The sequence below is a fragment of the Hyperolius riggenbachi genome, chromosome 2 (genome assembly GCF_040937935.1).
Source record: "Hyperolius riggenbachi isolate aHypRig1 chromosome 2, aHypRig1.pri, whole genome shotgun sequence".
Lineage (NCBI taxonomy): Eukaryota > Metazoa > Chordata > Amphibia > Anura > Hyperoliidae > Hyperolius > Hyperolius riggenbachi.
This window is the reverse complement of record NC_090647.1, coordinates 42,587,306-42,599,277: the sequence shown is the minus strand read 5'-3', so window position 1 is coordinate 42,599,277 and position 11,972 is coordinate 42,587,306. Positions and strand designations below refer to the sequence as shown.

At 40.6% G+C, this 11,972-nt stretch overlaps 1 protein-coding gene across 17 annotated transcripts in view; it reads right to left on the bottom strand.

Moving 5' to 3' along the window:
- DLG2 (discs large MAGUK scaffold protein 2) overlaps positions 1-11,972 on the bottom strand; it is a 1,711,631-nt gene that overhangs the window by 53,981 nt on the left and 1,645,678 nt on the right. For 15 of the 17 annotated variants that reach the window (XM_068266685.1, XM_068266686.1, XM_068266687.1 and 12 more), the window contains one exon: positions 8,470-8,569. The exons of 1 other annotated variant lie outside the window; for it this stretch is intronic. In XM_068266685.1, coding sequence (XP_068122786.1) covers positions 8,470-8,569 — 100 coding nt within the window. Of the gene's footprint in view, positions 1-5,780; positions 5,827-8,469; positions 8,570-11,972 lie in introns of all 17 variants that reach the window. One more of the 17 variants, XM_068266688.1, reaches the window with a different exon arrangement.

Sequence of the window (11,972 nt, the reverse complement as noted above, 5' to 3'; positions counted from 1 at the left end):
TAACTGACAGCATCATCATTTGTTTCACAGGGGGGGGGGGGGGGGGGGGTTTCAAACAGAGCTTTCTCAGAAGATTGCAATCTACCGCTATGGAAGTCAGTGGTGCAGGAAGTAGCCAGGTAGCTGACCAAGAACTTTAAAATGGATATCTTTATTTTTTTTAAATGTAAGCGCACACACATACAGCTCTAGAACAGAGTACCTTCACAGAACTGAGGGGGGGCATTTATCAAGAGTGTCTGAGACAAAATATTGATAGGTTTTTAGAGATCCATGCAGAACTGTCTCAGGCATCTTAAGAAAGCACTAGATTGTGCAGTTTCCTTCTAAAACTGTTGAAAAACAGTAGGAGTTAGGAAGGTCTCTCAGACAGTGCAGTGTGGGAGGGAAATTACTGTTGCCGAGGTAACCAATATACTGCATCTGCTGTATTGATACAGGCAGGCTATATTAAGAATTCAGCAGAGAGGAGGAGCACTTCACAAATAATGTCTAGCCTGCACTGCTGCACAATCTTTAGAACTGCTAATAAGCACTTCATAATCTGCAGCAGTTTAGGGATGGATTTGCACTTTTCTTAACTGTAGTGCAGTTCTAGAAATTCATGCTAAACTGCCGCTATTAATTAAGATATAATATGTTTCTTATGATCATGCAGAACAGTCCCTCTTGCTGGTTAGAACTGCTTAACCTCCCTGGCGGTATGATTGCGGCCGCTAGCTACATGCTTCCCCCCTCCCTGTGGCATCCCCCCGTACTCGCCGATCGCGTGTATACTCATCCGGAAATCCCGTTCTGAACGGGATTTCCATGAGGGCTTCCCCCGTCACCATGGCGACGGGCGCGATGACGTCACCGATGTCATCGACGTTGTGACATCAGAGGGAGTTCCGATCCACCCCTCAGCGCTGCCTGGCACTGATTGGCCAGGCAATGCACGGGTCTGGGGGGGGCACCCTCTGAAGCGGCGGGTAGTGGCGAATCAGCGCGGAGTGGCGGCAATCGAAAGTGACACGCAGCTAGCAAAGTGCTAGCTGCGTGTATAAATTAAAAAATTATGCAAATCGGCCCAGCAGGGCCTGAGAAATCCTCCTGCGCGGCGTACCCAGTGTCCAGCACGGGGTTACCGCTAAGGAGGTTAAGAAGAAAAAACTGTTAATGCTTTGATGAATCTGTCCCTATGAATCTATGAAATGCATTTTAACACTTTCCACATCATACTTGGTTGTACTTTTGTTAGTAATGCAGGCAGGTTATGCTCTTAGTGGACTCTCTCTATGCTCACCATCCTCTCACTCCATATAGCACCATAGAGCAAATAAGCAAATTTGGGTGCTCATGGCCACCCGGAAATTTGGGCACTGCCATAGACCACAAAGTTAACTGCGGCTATAGCAGCACCCAGAAGACAATTTGGGCACCCGAGAGAGTCATATATTAGTCGGATATATCGGTTGAGGGACATATATCGGCGGAAAGAGAGGATATTAGCAACGGAGGGACAGATAGTGGACAGATAGTGGCGGCGGAGGGAGTGATCAGTGGAATGGGGTTCAGCGATTATGTAGGAATGAAAGAACACAAAACAATACCTTGTGGAGCGCACTGTGAACAATCATTTTTATTAACCCTTTAAATCAAACAGGATGGTCATACAACTGACAACATAAAGCCATACCGTATTACAAAATGATAATATCAGTGGAATAGGGTTACTGCATACCAGACCGTTACAAACTTACCTTTACATTTCTGGTATATACACATACTTTTGGATGCTATGCTTTTCTGATGCCAAGGAAAGGAAGAATACGTTATTTTCTTACAGCATTCCTTGAACTTAAAGGATACCCAAAGTGACATGTGACATGGTGAGATAGACATGTGTATGTACAGTGCCTAGCACACAAATAACTAGGTTGTGTTCCTTTTTTCTTTCTCTGCCTGAAAGAGTTAAATATCAGGTATGTAAGTGGCTGACTCAGTCCTGACTCATACAGGAAGTGACTACAGTGTGACCCTCACTGATAAGACATTCCCCTTTTTATCTCTTTCTTGCTCTCAGACGCCATTTTCTGCTAGGAAAGTGTTGTATAGTTGGAATTTCCTATCAGTGAGTGTCACACTGTAGTCACTTCCTGTCTGAGTCAGGACTGAGTCAGCCACTTACATACCTGATATTTAACCCTTTCAGACAGAGAAAGAAAAAAAGAAACACAGCATAGTTATTTGTGTGCTAGGCACTGTACATACACGTTTATCTCATCATGTCATATGTCACTTTGGGTACCCTTCAAAGCAGACCTCCAGTGTAAATTACACATTCCTCCCTGTTCTAATAGGAAGTTATAAATACCTGTTGTGTCTCTTCCTCTGAATCCCTTCCCTGAGCCACGTATCTGGCAGCTTCTGCTACTTAGCCCCACCCTCCACTGAAAAATGCCATGGCAGTATCTCTCTTACAGAAAAAACTCCATGCAGGAGGGTGGGCTAAATGCTGGAAGCTGCTGGATATGGGCCTTGAGAATGGATTCAGGGAAAGAGACAGAAGGTAATTACAGCTTTTTATTATAATAGGACCCAAGGAATGTGCAATTTACACTGGTGGTCTGCTTTAAGTTTAGACTATACTAAAGCTGTTCCGGTGACATTGACTGTGCATGTGACTGGGCTGCAGATGTGTTGGCTGCAGAGAATATTGTCCATGAAGATTAGAAGCACTGCCCCATACCTCAGTGAAAAAATAGAGTAAAATAGCATTCACCACAGACAGCAAATAGCAGCATAGAAGTCTGGAGCAGTAAGGTTGCTGTAACCAGCTCTAATGTAGATGCTCTCCAAGGTAGGAGGAGTAACCTACTATTCTTTCTGGGATAGTGGACAAAATGGGGTACTCGCCTGCAAGGACAATTTGACCACTAAAAGACCTGTCATCCAAAACACAGCTGAACATGAGATCTCCTGGTGGGCAACAGGGTTGCTCTCCACGGAATAATCACACGTAATTACCCAGAACGCCGCTCTCCGCTTAGCGTTTCAGAGGTGCAAGCGTCTGAATAGACGCGTTGCAAGCCTCGCTATGGAGCACTTCCACGTTAGGAGGTGCTCCATAGCGAGGCTTGCAATGCGTCCATTCGGACAATTGCACCTTATAGAGATGGGAAGTCCGGATCTTTTCAAGGATTCGGATGATTCGAATTGGATCATTGAAAAGATCCGGATCTTTGAACCGAATCTTCGAATCATTTTACTAGGGAAGCGTTCTGGGAGTGAAATGACTAGCAGGACAGGACTTTCCCTGCAGTGGACAGAGAAGGGGAGGGGGGTGGACAGACAGAGAAGGGGAGGGGGGTGGACAGACAGAGAAGGGGAGATGGTGGACAGAGAAGGGCAGGGAGTGGACAGAGAAGGGAGGAGGTGGATGAAGAGGGGTGAGCAGAGAGCAGAAATGTATTTTTGCACACATTACCCACATGTTGCAATCATATGCTTTAAATATATTTCACCTATATGTTCATCTGTATACTTTGAATGCAAACGTCTCACAGTGAAAGAAAGCATTCCCCAATGTGCCCTTTTCTCACCTCGAACACTCATCATAAATTTAGGGAGACGTTAAGTGCAGCTGTTTAGAGCAGAGTGCAGGAGGATCATATTGCACTGCAATCACAGTGCTTGCCCTGTCATTCTAGCCCAGCACGCTGTCTGCAAAGTTACTGAGCTGTGCTTCTGAGCCAAAAGTTTCCCATTTGTTCACTATCCAGAACTATGGAACAGACAGCCTAAAATGAGCAGCACATTACAGCCAGTACGTGTGCTCTACACATATCTGGCAGTGGCACCCATGTCCCCTCTCTCATCTACCTGTCCCTGCAAGGCTGGCTCCCCTCCAATTGAGCGATCCATCTCTGCTCTGCTTCCAGGACTCCCCTGTCTGCTGAGAGGTGGGCGTGCCGCTCCTGGCTCCACCCCCTCTGTGAACCAAATCGTTCATTTTGATGATCCGGATGATTCAACTCACAAAATAGATCCGGATCAAAGATGCGAATCGTTCATGATCCGGACAACACTAGCACCTTATTGAAACACTGGGCAGAGAGCGGGGTTCTGGGTAATTAACCCTGCCACATCTAGCCGCTCAGCTGTGGCAATTAGAGCTCATTTGAATCACGAGTAGCCACCGTGGTTACTCGTGATTATTCCGTGGAGAGCAACCCTAGTGGGCAATAATCAACTGAAGTTTTTACATATAGTAGTCTAGTCAATGTGAAACTTCAGCTATTTTTTTTTTTTTGCTAATTTTTGGCAACATCTGCTAAACTTATCATATGTCTGTGCACCTGTTAAGGAAGTCCCCCTTACTTCCTTGTTCTTGGTGACCCATGTGATCAGGAAAGGAAGTAAGGAGAACCGTCTCAATCAAATACAGGGAGCAATACATATATTACAGGCCTTCCCCAATGTTTAATTGCATTTGGTAACAAGACTAAATTTCAGTGGGGGATAATTTGCAACAAATTAATTCTCAACCTCAGCCACTTGACATAAGCCAAACTCACTTTATTTTTATTTAAAAAAACAAAAAGCTGGAATATGTGAATTCTATGTAGGCTGAACATTTCTCTTATATACGGTACATACATTCTTCTGCACCCTCTGTCCATAAGGGAACTTAGTACATATCTGCATCTGCATATGTGTAAACAACAATAGCTTATCCAATTTTCTTGCTATCTGACTTTTGAAAGTTATGAGTTACTTTGTTCTTCCAGAGCTTATAGTTGCATGGATACCTACAGGCAATGTACTTGCTGATTTACAGAGACAGGTGTTACTGATGCATATATCACACAATTTCTAACCTCCCCCAGGGACAAAGGATGTGATAGTAGTTATTTCGGCTACATACATGGTTATTATTTACAAAATCACAGCTTTACTTAAAGGGATACTGTAGGGAGGGTCAGGGGAAAATGAGTTGAACTTACCCCGGGCTTCTAATGGTCCCCCGCAGACATCCTGTGCCCGCGCAGCCACTCACCGATGCTCCGGCCCCGCCCCCTGGTCACTTCTGGAATTTCAGACTTTAAAGTCTGAAAACCACTGCGCCTGCGTTGCTGTGTCCTCGCTCCTGCTGATGTCACCAGGAGTGTACTGTGCAGGTACAGACCATACTGGGCGTGTGCAGTACGCTCCTGGTGACATCAGCGGGAGCGAGGACACGGCAACGCAGGCGCAGTGGTTTTCTGACTTTAAAGTCAGAAATTCCAGAAGTTAACTGGAGGCGGGGCCGGAGCATCGGTGAGTGGCTGCGCCAACACAGGATGTCTGCGGGGGACCATTAGAAGCCCCGGGTAAGTTCAGCTCATTTTCCCCGGAACCCCTACAGTATCCCTTTAAAAGGATGGCTTAAGGAGTCTACATGGACTACAGTAAACGTACAATAAATACATATATATGTAAAAATCATGTAAAATGCATAAATATATTTATAAACATTATAAACAAGCAAGTTATTTCATAGATGATACAGCATTCTATTATATTGTCATGCAGAACAATTACATTGAAAGCGCATTTATTTTTTTTCCGCATTCAGTAGTGGGCAAGAAATAAAAGTTCTCATCTGTGCATGCTGGGAGAGGAAGGTCTTAAGGGAAGGGGACAAAAAAAATAAAATGAACAAAATCTTAAAAAAATATATATATAAAAAAAAAATTGGGAGAAAAAAAATAGAAACAAGATTTAAAATGTTGTAGTGACCATTCCTGGGAACTTACTCAGAGCCTTTGTTCCATAACCGTCGTCACCTAATCCAGGGATGTCCTGCCCAGCAGTACCCAGAGAGTGAGCAATGAGAGAGGAAGAGGGGGCGCAGAAGAGGAAGGAAGACGTCAGTGGAGTTGAAATGGATACTACCATGACAGACCATGCAGAATAGAAAACCTGGATCCCTGTCCTCATATTACAATTATCAATTTTCCCTGGCCACATGTACAGCAGCTGTCGTCAAAAAGTGGAGAATTAAAAATGTAACCAACTGTAAAATCTACAGCATTGACCTTGAAGAAGAGGAATAACCTTGCCATCCAAACACTTAAAGGATCTCTTTCACGAAAATCTTAACATTTTAAATACATGTAAACATAGACAAATAAGAAGTATGTTTCTTCCAAAGAAAAATGAGCCATAAATTACTTTTCTTCTAAGTTGCTGTCACTTACAGTAGGTAGTAGAAATCTGACATTACCGACAGATTTTGGACCAGCCCATCTTCTTATGGGGAGGTTCTCAGGGTTTTCTTTATTTTTAAAAGCACTTAGTGAATGGCAGTTGCTCCGTCCAAATGCCAATGAAGTGTGCAGCTAACACAGAAGCTGGCCAGCATCTTTGTATAAATCTTTTCCAGGGAATGTCTTTATAAAGAATAAAGGACATGCTGAGAATCCCCTATGGAGAGATGGACTTGCCCAAAATCTGTTGGTAATGTCACATCTGTAATACTTATTGTAAGTGACAGCAACATAGGAGAAAAGTAATGTATGGCTCATTTTACTCTGGAAGAAAAGAACTTCTTAACTGTATGTGTTTTAAATGTTAAGATTTTCGCGACAGTTACTCTTTAAGGTGAAATATTTGGAGATGATTAATTAGGCACAAAAGTTGACATCTGCACTTCAGGAATGACAAGATAAGGTTGCTAACTGAACATAGCACTATTTACAAAGCCTTAATGTAACTATTTAATAATAGCTCAAGGGTAGGGCAATAATATGTTAAGAAAAAAAAAATCTTCCCAATCAAACAAAGCCAAACTATTTTTTTAAAATGTATGAACAGCAAATATCCTACAGGAGTTTGCATGATATTTATTCTCACTGCATCTAGATCCTATAGAATATTGTACCGTGTTAGCCATCAGTAAAAGCAAGGCATTTTGAATCAGGATGATACCATTTATTGGCTAACGTAGAGTTAAATAAGAGTAATCTTTCGCCTTTTGAGCCTTCATCAGACTTCGGGCTGACGAAGGCTCAAACAAAAGCCGAAATATTACTCTTATTTATCTCTACGCTAGCCAATAAATACTATCATCCTGATTCAAAACTTCTTGCTTCTAGAATCGAGATCCTATGTGATACTTCGTTAGTGCTGCCACCTAGTGCTCTCTCTATATATATTTTATTACACATCCCTTTTCGCTGCCTTGTTTTTGTGTGGTTTTATTAGCTTTCGGTACTTCCCTTAAAATAAAGAATGTACACATTTTTGAAAAAAAATGTTTAACTCTGTTTGATTGGGTAGATTTTTTCTTCTTAAATATTATATTGCAAGATATCTTTCAGATGTTAGGGACTTTTAAAATGTTGTTTGCCTTAAAGCAAACTTGCAAAACCATTTACGATGTTTTTGAACATTTACATTAATGAAATACAATTATTTGTTTTTAACTATTTTTCAACTTAGGTTAATTCAAGGTCTATTGTTTTTCTTTCGTCTTTTTCTTTTTTCTTTAATTGATAACCCCAACAGACCAATTTCAAAATGAGAAACTTTGGCTTAACATTTTTCTGATAAGGCCTCCTCTAAAATACTTAATGAATCAATAAAACTAATACAAATAATTAAAAAAAAAACATAGAATGCAGCAGTTTGCAAAGATGAAAACCAGAAATCTAATTGACCAAAAACCATTATGTGTCCTTTTTTATGAAAATGAAACTACTGCAAAACTTCTAAAAATCTAACAGATTTTTTATTATGCCTCTTTATTTAAAACATTAAAATCACCAGTAGTAATCATATACACAAAATAAGAATATTGATTCATTTTTACATCTTATTAAAACATACGCAAGCAATAATTCTGTAAAGGGTATAGTCTTAAGCAGGCCTTTTGGTGCCACATGTTAGTAAAATTAAAACCAAACATTATAAATGTGGGCCTTGACCCAATGATTAAAATTATCTTACAATAGATATAGCTTTTATTCCTAGCCAAGATTTGTGCTAACATGCTCATCTTCAAATAAACTTTTACAAGTTGTTTAACTGTCCAAGGAGATTTTCTATTCTTACAAGGTCAAACCTTTTTGGGTTGAATGGATTGCACATGTGAAGGCAACCATTTTGGTAACCAAACCCTTTCCAGCCTATTGATTCACTAAGGCAGGTCATCTCACCCTCTAACAATGATTGATTCTCAGTGAATCGGCTGGCTGAATACCGGATAAGTTCACAAAATGGTCAAAATCATTTTCAGAAATGATTTAATCTTTTTAATTTTTTATTTTATTTTTGCCAGTGGATCCAGGATGTATTCATGCACTGGTCACAGTAGCAATGCCTTGCCTGCCTACCAAACACTGTATGCCTAGATGTGTGGAAGGGTGAGGGGAGGGAACGTGTCATGCGTGCCACCCATTACTCTTGTGCCACACGTGACATCAGCTCTAACGTTGTACTTACGTTCAGGGTCACTTGTTTCTTGATCACTCTGCTCCTTGTTCTTGTAGAATGGGAATTTTCGTGAAAAGATGAAGCTCTTTTTACGCTTGTCATTGAATGACTGTGAAGGAGAGAAGGCATGGGGGCAAAAACAGGGGCGTCTAATTCTTGTCACACTCATGCTGACAAAACTAGTCTGTAAATGTGGATAAAACTACAGTGACCAAAGTATTCGGTTTTAAAAATAAAAACTTTTAATTCTAGAAGACCTACATTTGAATTTATCAGAGAGAATTCTTTCAGATTTCTTGGGGCTGGAATAGGGTAGAAGTAAATGTTTATATATATAAGTTAATAAAAGGGCAGACCTTCTCCTCCTGCATTACTTTGAAGAAGCTTTGAGTTAAAAAAAAAACACTTTCAAAAAATTATGTGGGCCTGATCCAATTCAGTTTTTTCACCTAAGTTTTCGCATAGGTGAAATCTCCAAATCTTACCAATAAAATGCCTTACAATTTTTGGCCATTTTCAATTGAAGATTGCTGAAAAGTTATTTTAAACAGAAGATAAAAAATTTTCTAGGAGAAAAATATAATTGGACCAGGCCCTATATGGCCCTTATTCAAGTCACGTTTTCTCCTTGGAGATACATTTTCATCTTCTGTTTAAAATTACTTTTTAGCACTCTGAAATCAAAAAGTAGGTGAAAAAGTATTTTCAAACGTTTCTTGCTTGCTGGTGTTTTAAAAGACTTCAATTCACTAAGCTTCTCTCCTGTCTTTAATAACTCTTCTGAGCTGTTTCTACAGTTATCACCATGGTGTTAACTGTAGAAACAGACCAGAAGAGTTATTAAAGACAGGATATAAGCTTAGTGAATTGAGGCCATTGTATTGGTTGGGTTTGGACCTATCACCTAGGAGAAAACTTAGAAAAAAAGGTGAATTGAATAATGTCCTTTTTCAATTAACTATTCTCAAGTTTTTTCACTGGAGATATTTTTTTTAATTTATTAATAAAATAACTTTAGCAAGGAAGCAAAATGCTGATAATAAGTTTACCATCACTCTTTTACCTAGTTCTCAATGCTCAACTGCTAGAAGCTGAAGTTATTTAGTAGATGGGAAGAAAAATTATCTCTTAGGAGAATAAAATTAATTTTAGAAGCCCATAACTCTGAATCTTTCACAGTAACCAACAGCCATTAAAAATAGAATATGTCTAAAGTGTTGCAGAAGGAGAAGATTTGTTATAAGTTAGTAAAATGTCTTTTGGGGGGGGGGGGGGGGGGGTGTTAAGCTCTTATTATGATCTTTTTAATTAATAATTAATCTCTCGTAGTCAAAGAAAAGCATAAAAAAATATATTTCATGGTCTCATCAAATTATAACTAGTGGCGTTGTTCATATTCCGTATTATGGTATTTGGTACCTTAACCTCCTTGGCGGTAACCCCGTGTGTGACACGGGGTAAGCCGCCGGAGGGTGCCGCTCAGGCCCTGCTGGGCCGATTTACATAATTTTTTTTTTCAAACACGCAGCTAGCACTTTGCTAGCTGTGTGTTTGGTCTGATCGCTGCCGATGCGCCGCTACCCGCCATGATAAAGGCCCCCCCGCATGCCCCTTGCGCAGCCTGGCCAATCGCCGGCCAGGCTGCGCTATGAGGTGGATCGGGATTCCCTTTGACGTCACGACGGCGGCGACGTCGATGACGTCACTTCGTTCGTCGCCATGGCGACGGGGAAGCCCTCAAGGAAATCCCGTTCAGAACTTTCCTTATGGGCAAGCGGCGCCGGCAGCGATCGGTGGGTACGGGGGGGGGGGGGGGGGGGATGCCGCAGGGAGGGGGGGAGCAGGGAGGCTAGCTACATGCTAAAAAATAAATAATAATTTGAAAAAAAAAACCTCCCGCAAAGCCGCATTTATCATACCGCCAGGGAGGTTAACACGCATTTAGCAAAGAACAACTGGATGGGGCCGCATTTCACTTAGCTCAGATACTTCCTCTTTCCAGCTTGGAAAGAGGATATTGGAAGGAGGAAGGAAGAAAGAGGAAGTACCAGAGCAAATTAAATGCACCCTGTTCAGATGTTCGGTGCTGAATGCTTGTTGAGGTCCTGAACACCATAATGCTGAACTCTAACAACAACACTAATTATAACAGTTTATAGAGAGAAAGGAGTTCATGGGACATTGGCCTCAATTCACTATGCTTATCTCCTGTCTTTAATAACGTTTCTAGCGTTATCACCATGGTGACGAGGCATGTAGTATTCAGGAAACATTTTACCTGAGGCAAACCTAAAGTTAACTTTTCTGTCTATAAGTTAACTCTTCGATCCTTAAAATAACTCCAGAATTCTAAAGTTAAAGACAGGCTGGTAATTAACTGCATGTAAAAATAACTACAGAGGAGGTAACTTAGCTACAAAGGAGGTAACTTAGCTACAGAGGAGGTAACTTAAGGAATTAAGAGATAAGATAACTCTCTCAGCGTGGAGGTAAGTTTTCTCTTGCCTTATCTCCAGCATAATCTTAGTGAATTGAGGCCAATGTTTGCAACAATGGCCTCAATTCACTAAGATCATGCTGGAGATAATAAGGCAAGAGAAAACTTACCTCCACACAGTGAGAGCGTTATTTTATCTCTTCCTTCCTTTAGTTACCTCTTCTGTAGTTAATTTACCTCCTCTGTAGTTATTTTCACACGCAGTTAATAAAGAGCCTGTCTAACTCTGGAGTTTTTTTAAGGATTGAAGAGTTAACTTAAAGACAGAAGAGTAAACTTTAGGTTTGCCTGAGGTAAAATGTTTCCTGAATACGACATGCCTCATCACCATGGTGATAACTCTAGAAACGTTAGTAAAGACAGGAGATAAGCTTAGTGAATTGAGGCCATTGTCTGACGTATATAACTGCAATATTTCCAAATGTGTTTTTTCCCCATTATTTTGCAGCTTTCTGTGTTCTGTAATGCAAAGCAGCTAACATGATGGACAGACGGTTTCAATTATAATTTACTGATGTGATGCCAGGTTTTGCTATTTTGAGCATGTTTAATGGAATGCTTCTAAATTTCCTTTTATTTTCTTTTTTTTGCACTGCCCCAACACTGCAATCAACCATAATCTTCACATATTATCCTTGACATGTACTCATTACATGTTTTCATTTATTGGCATGAATTATTTTTAGATATGAACTTGTTTTTCCTCTGCACCAAAGTGCTTTGAGGCAGTAAAATACACGTCACACTGAATTTTCAAGTTAGCGACCTATTTAATATTGCATCAATCATGGACATAATATTGCATTCAAAATAGAGAAAACTGATTTTTTTTTTATTATTTATAAATATTATACACTATATAAGGGATGTCCAAAAAGTTTTCCCTCGACCATGTGACCACTGTGTAAAGTCAGGGTTACGTAGAGTTAACTCTTAAGTATTATTATCATCAGAGAGATAATAGCCAGCACTTACGTGTCCTTATTACAATTAGAGCGATAATAGCCACAGCTAT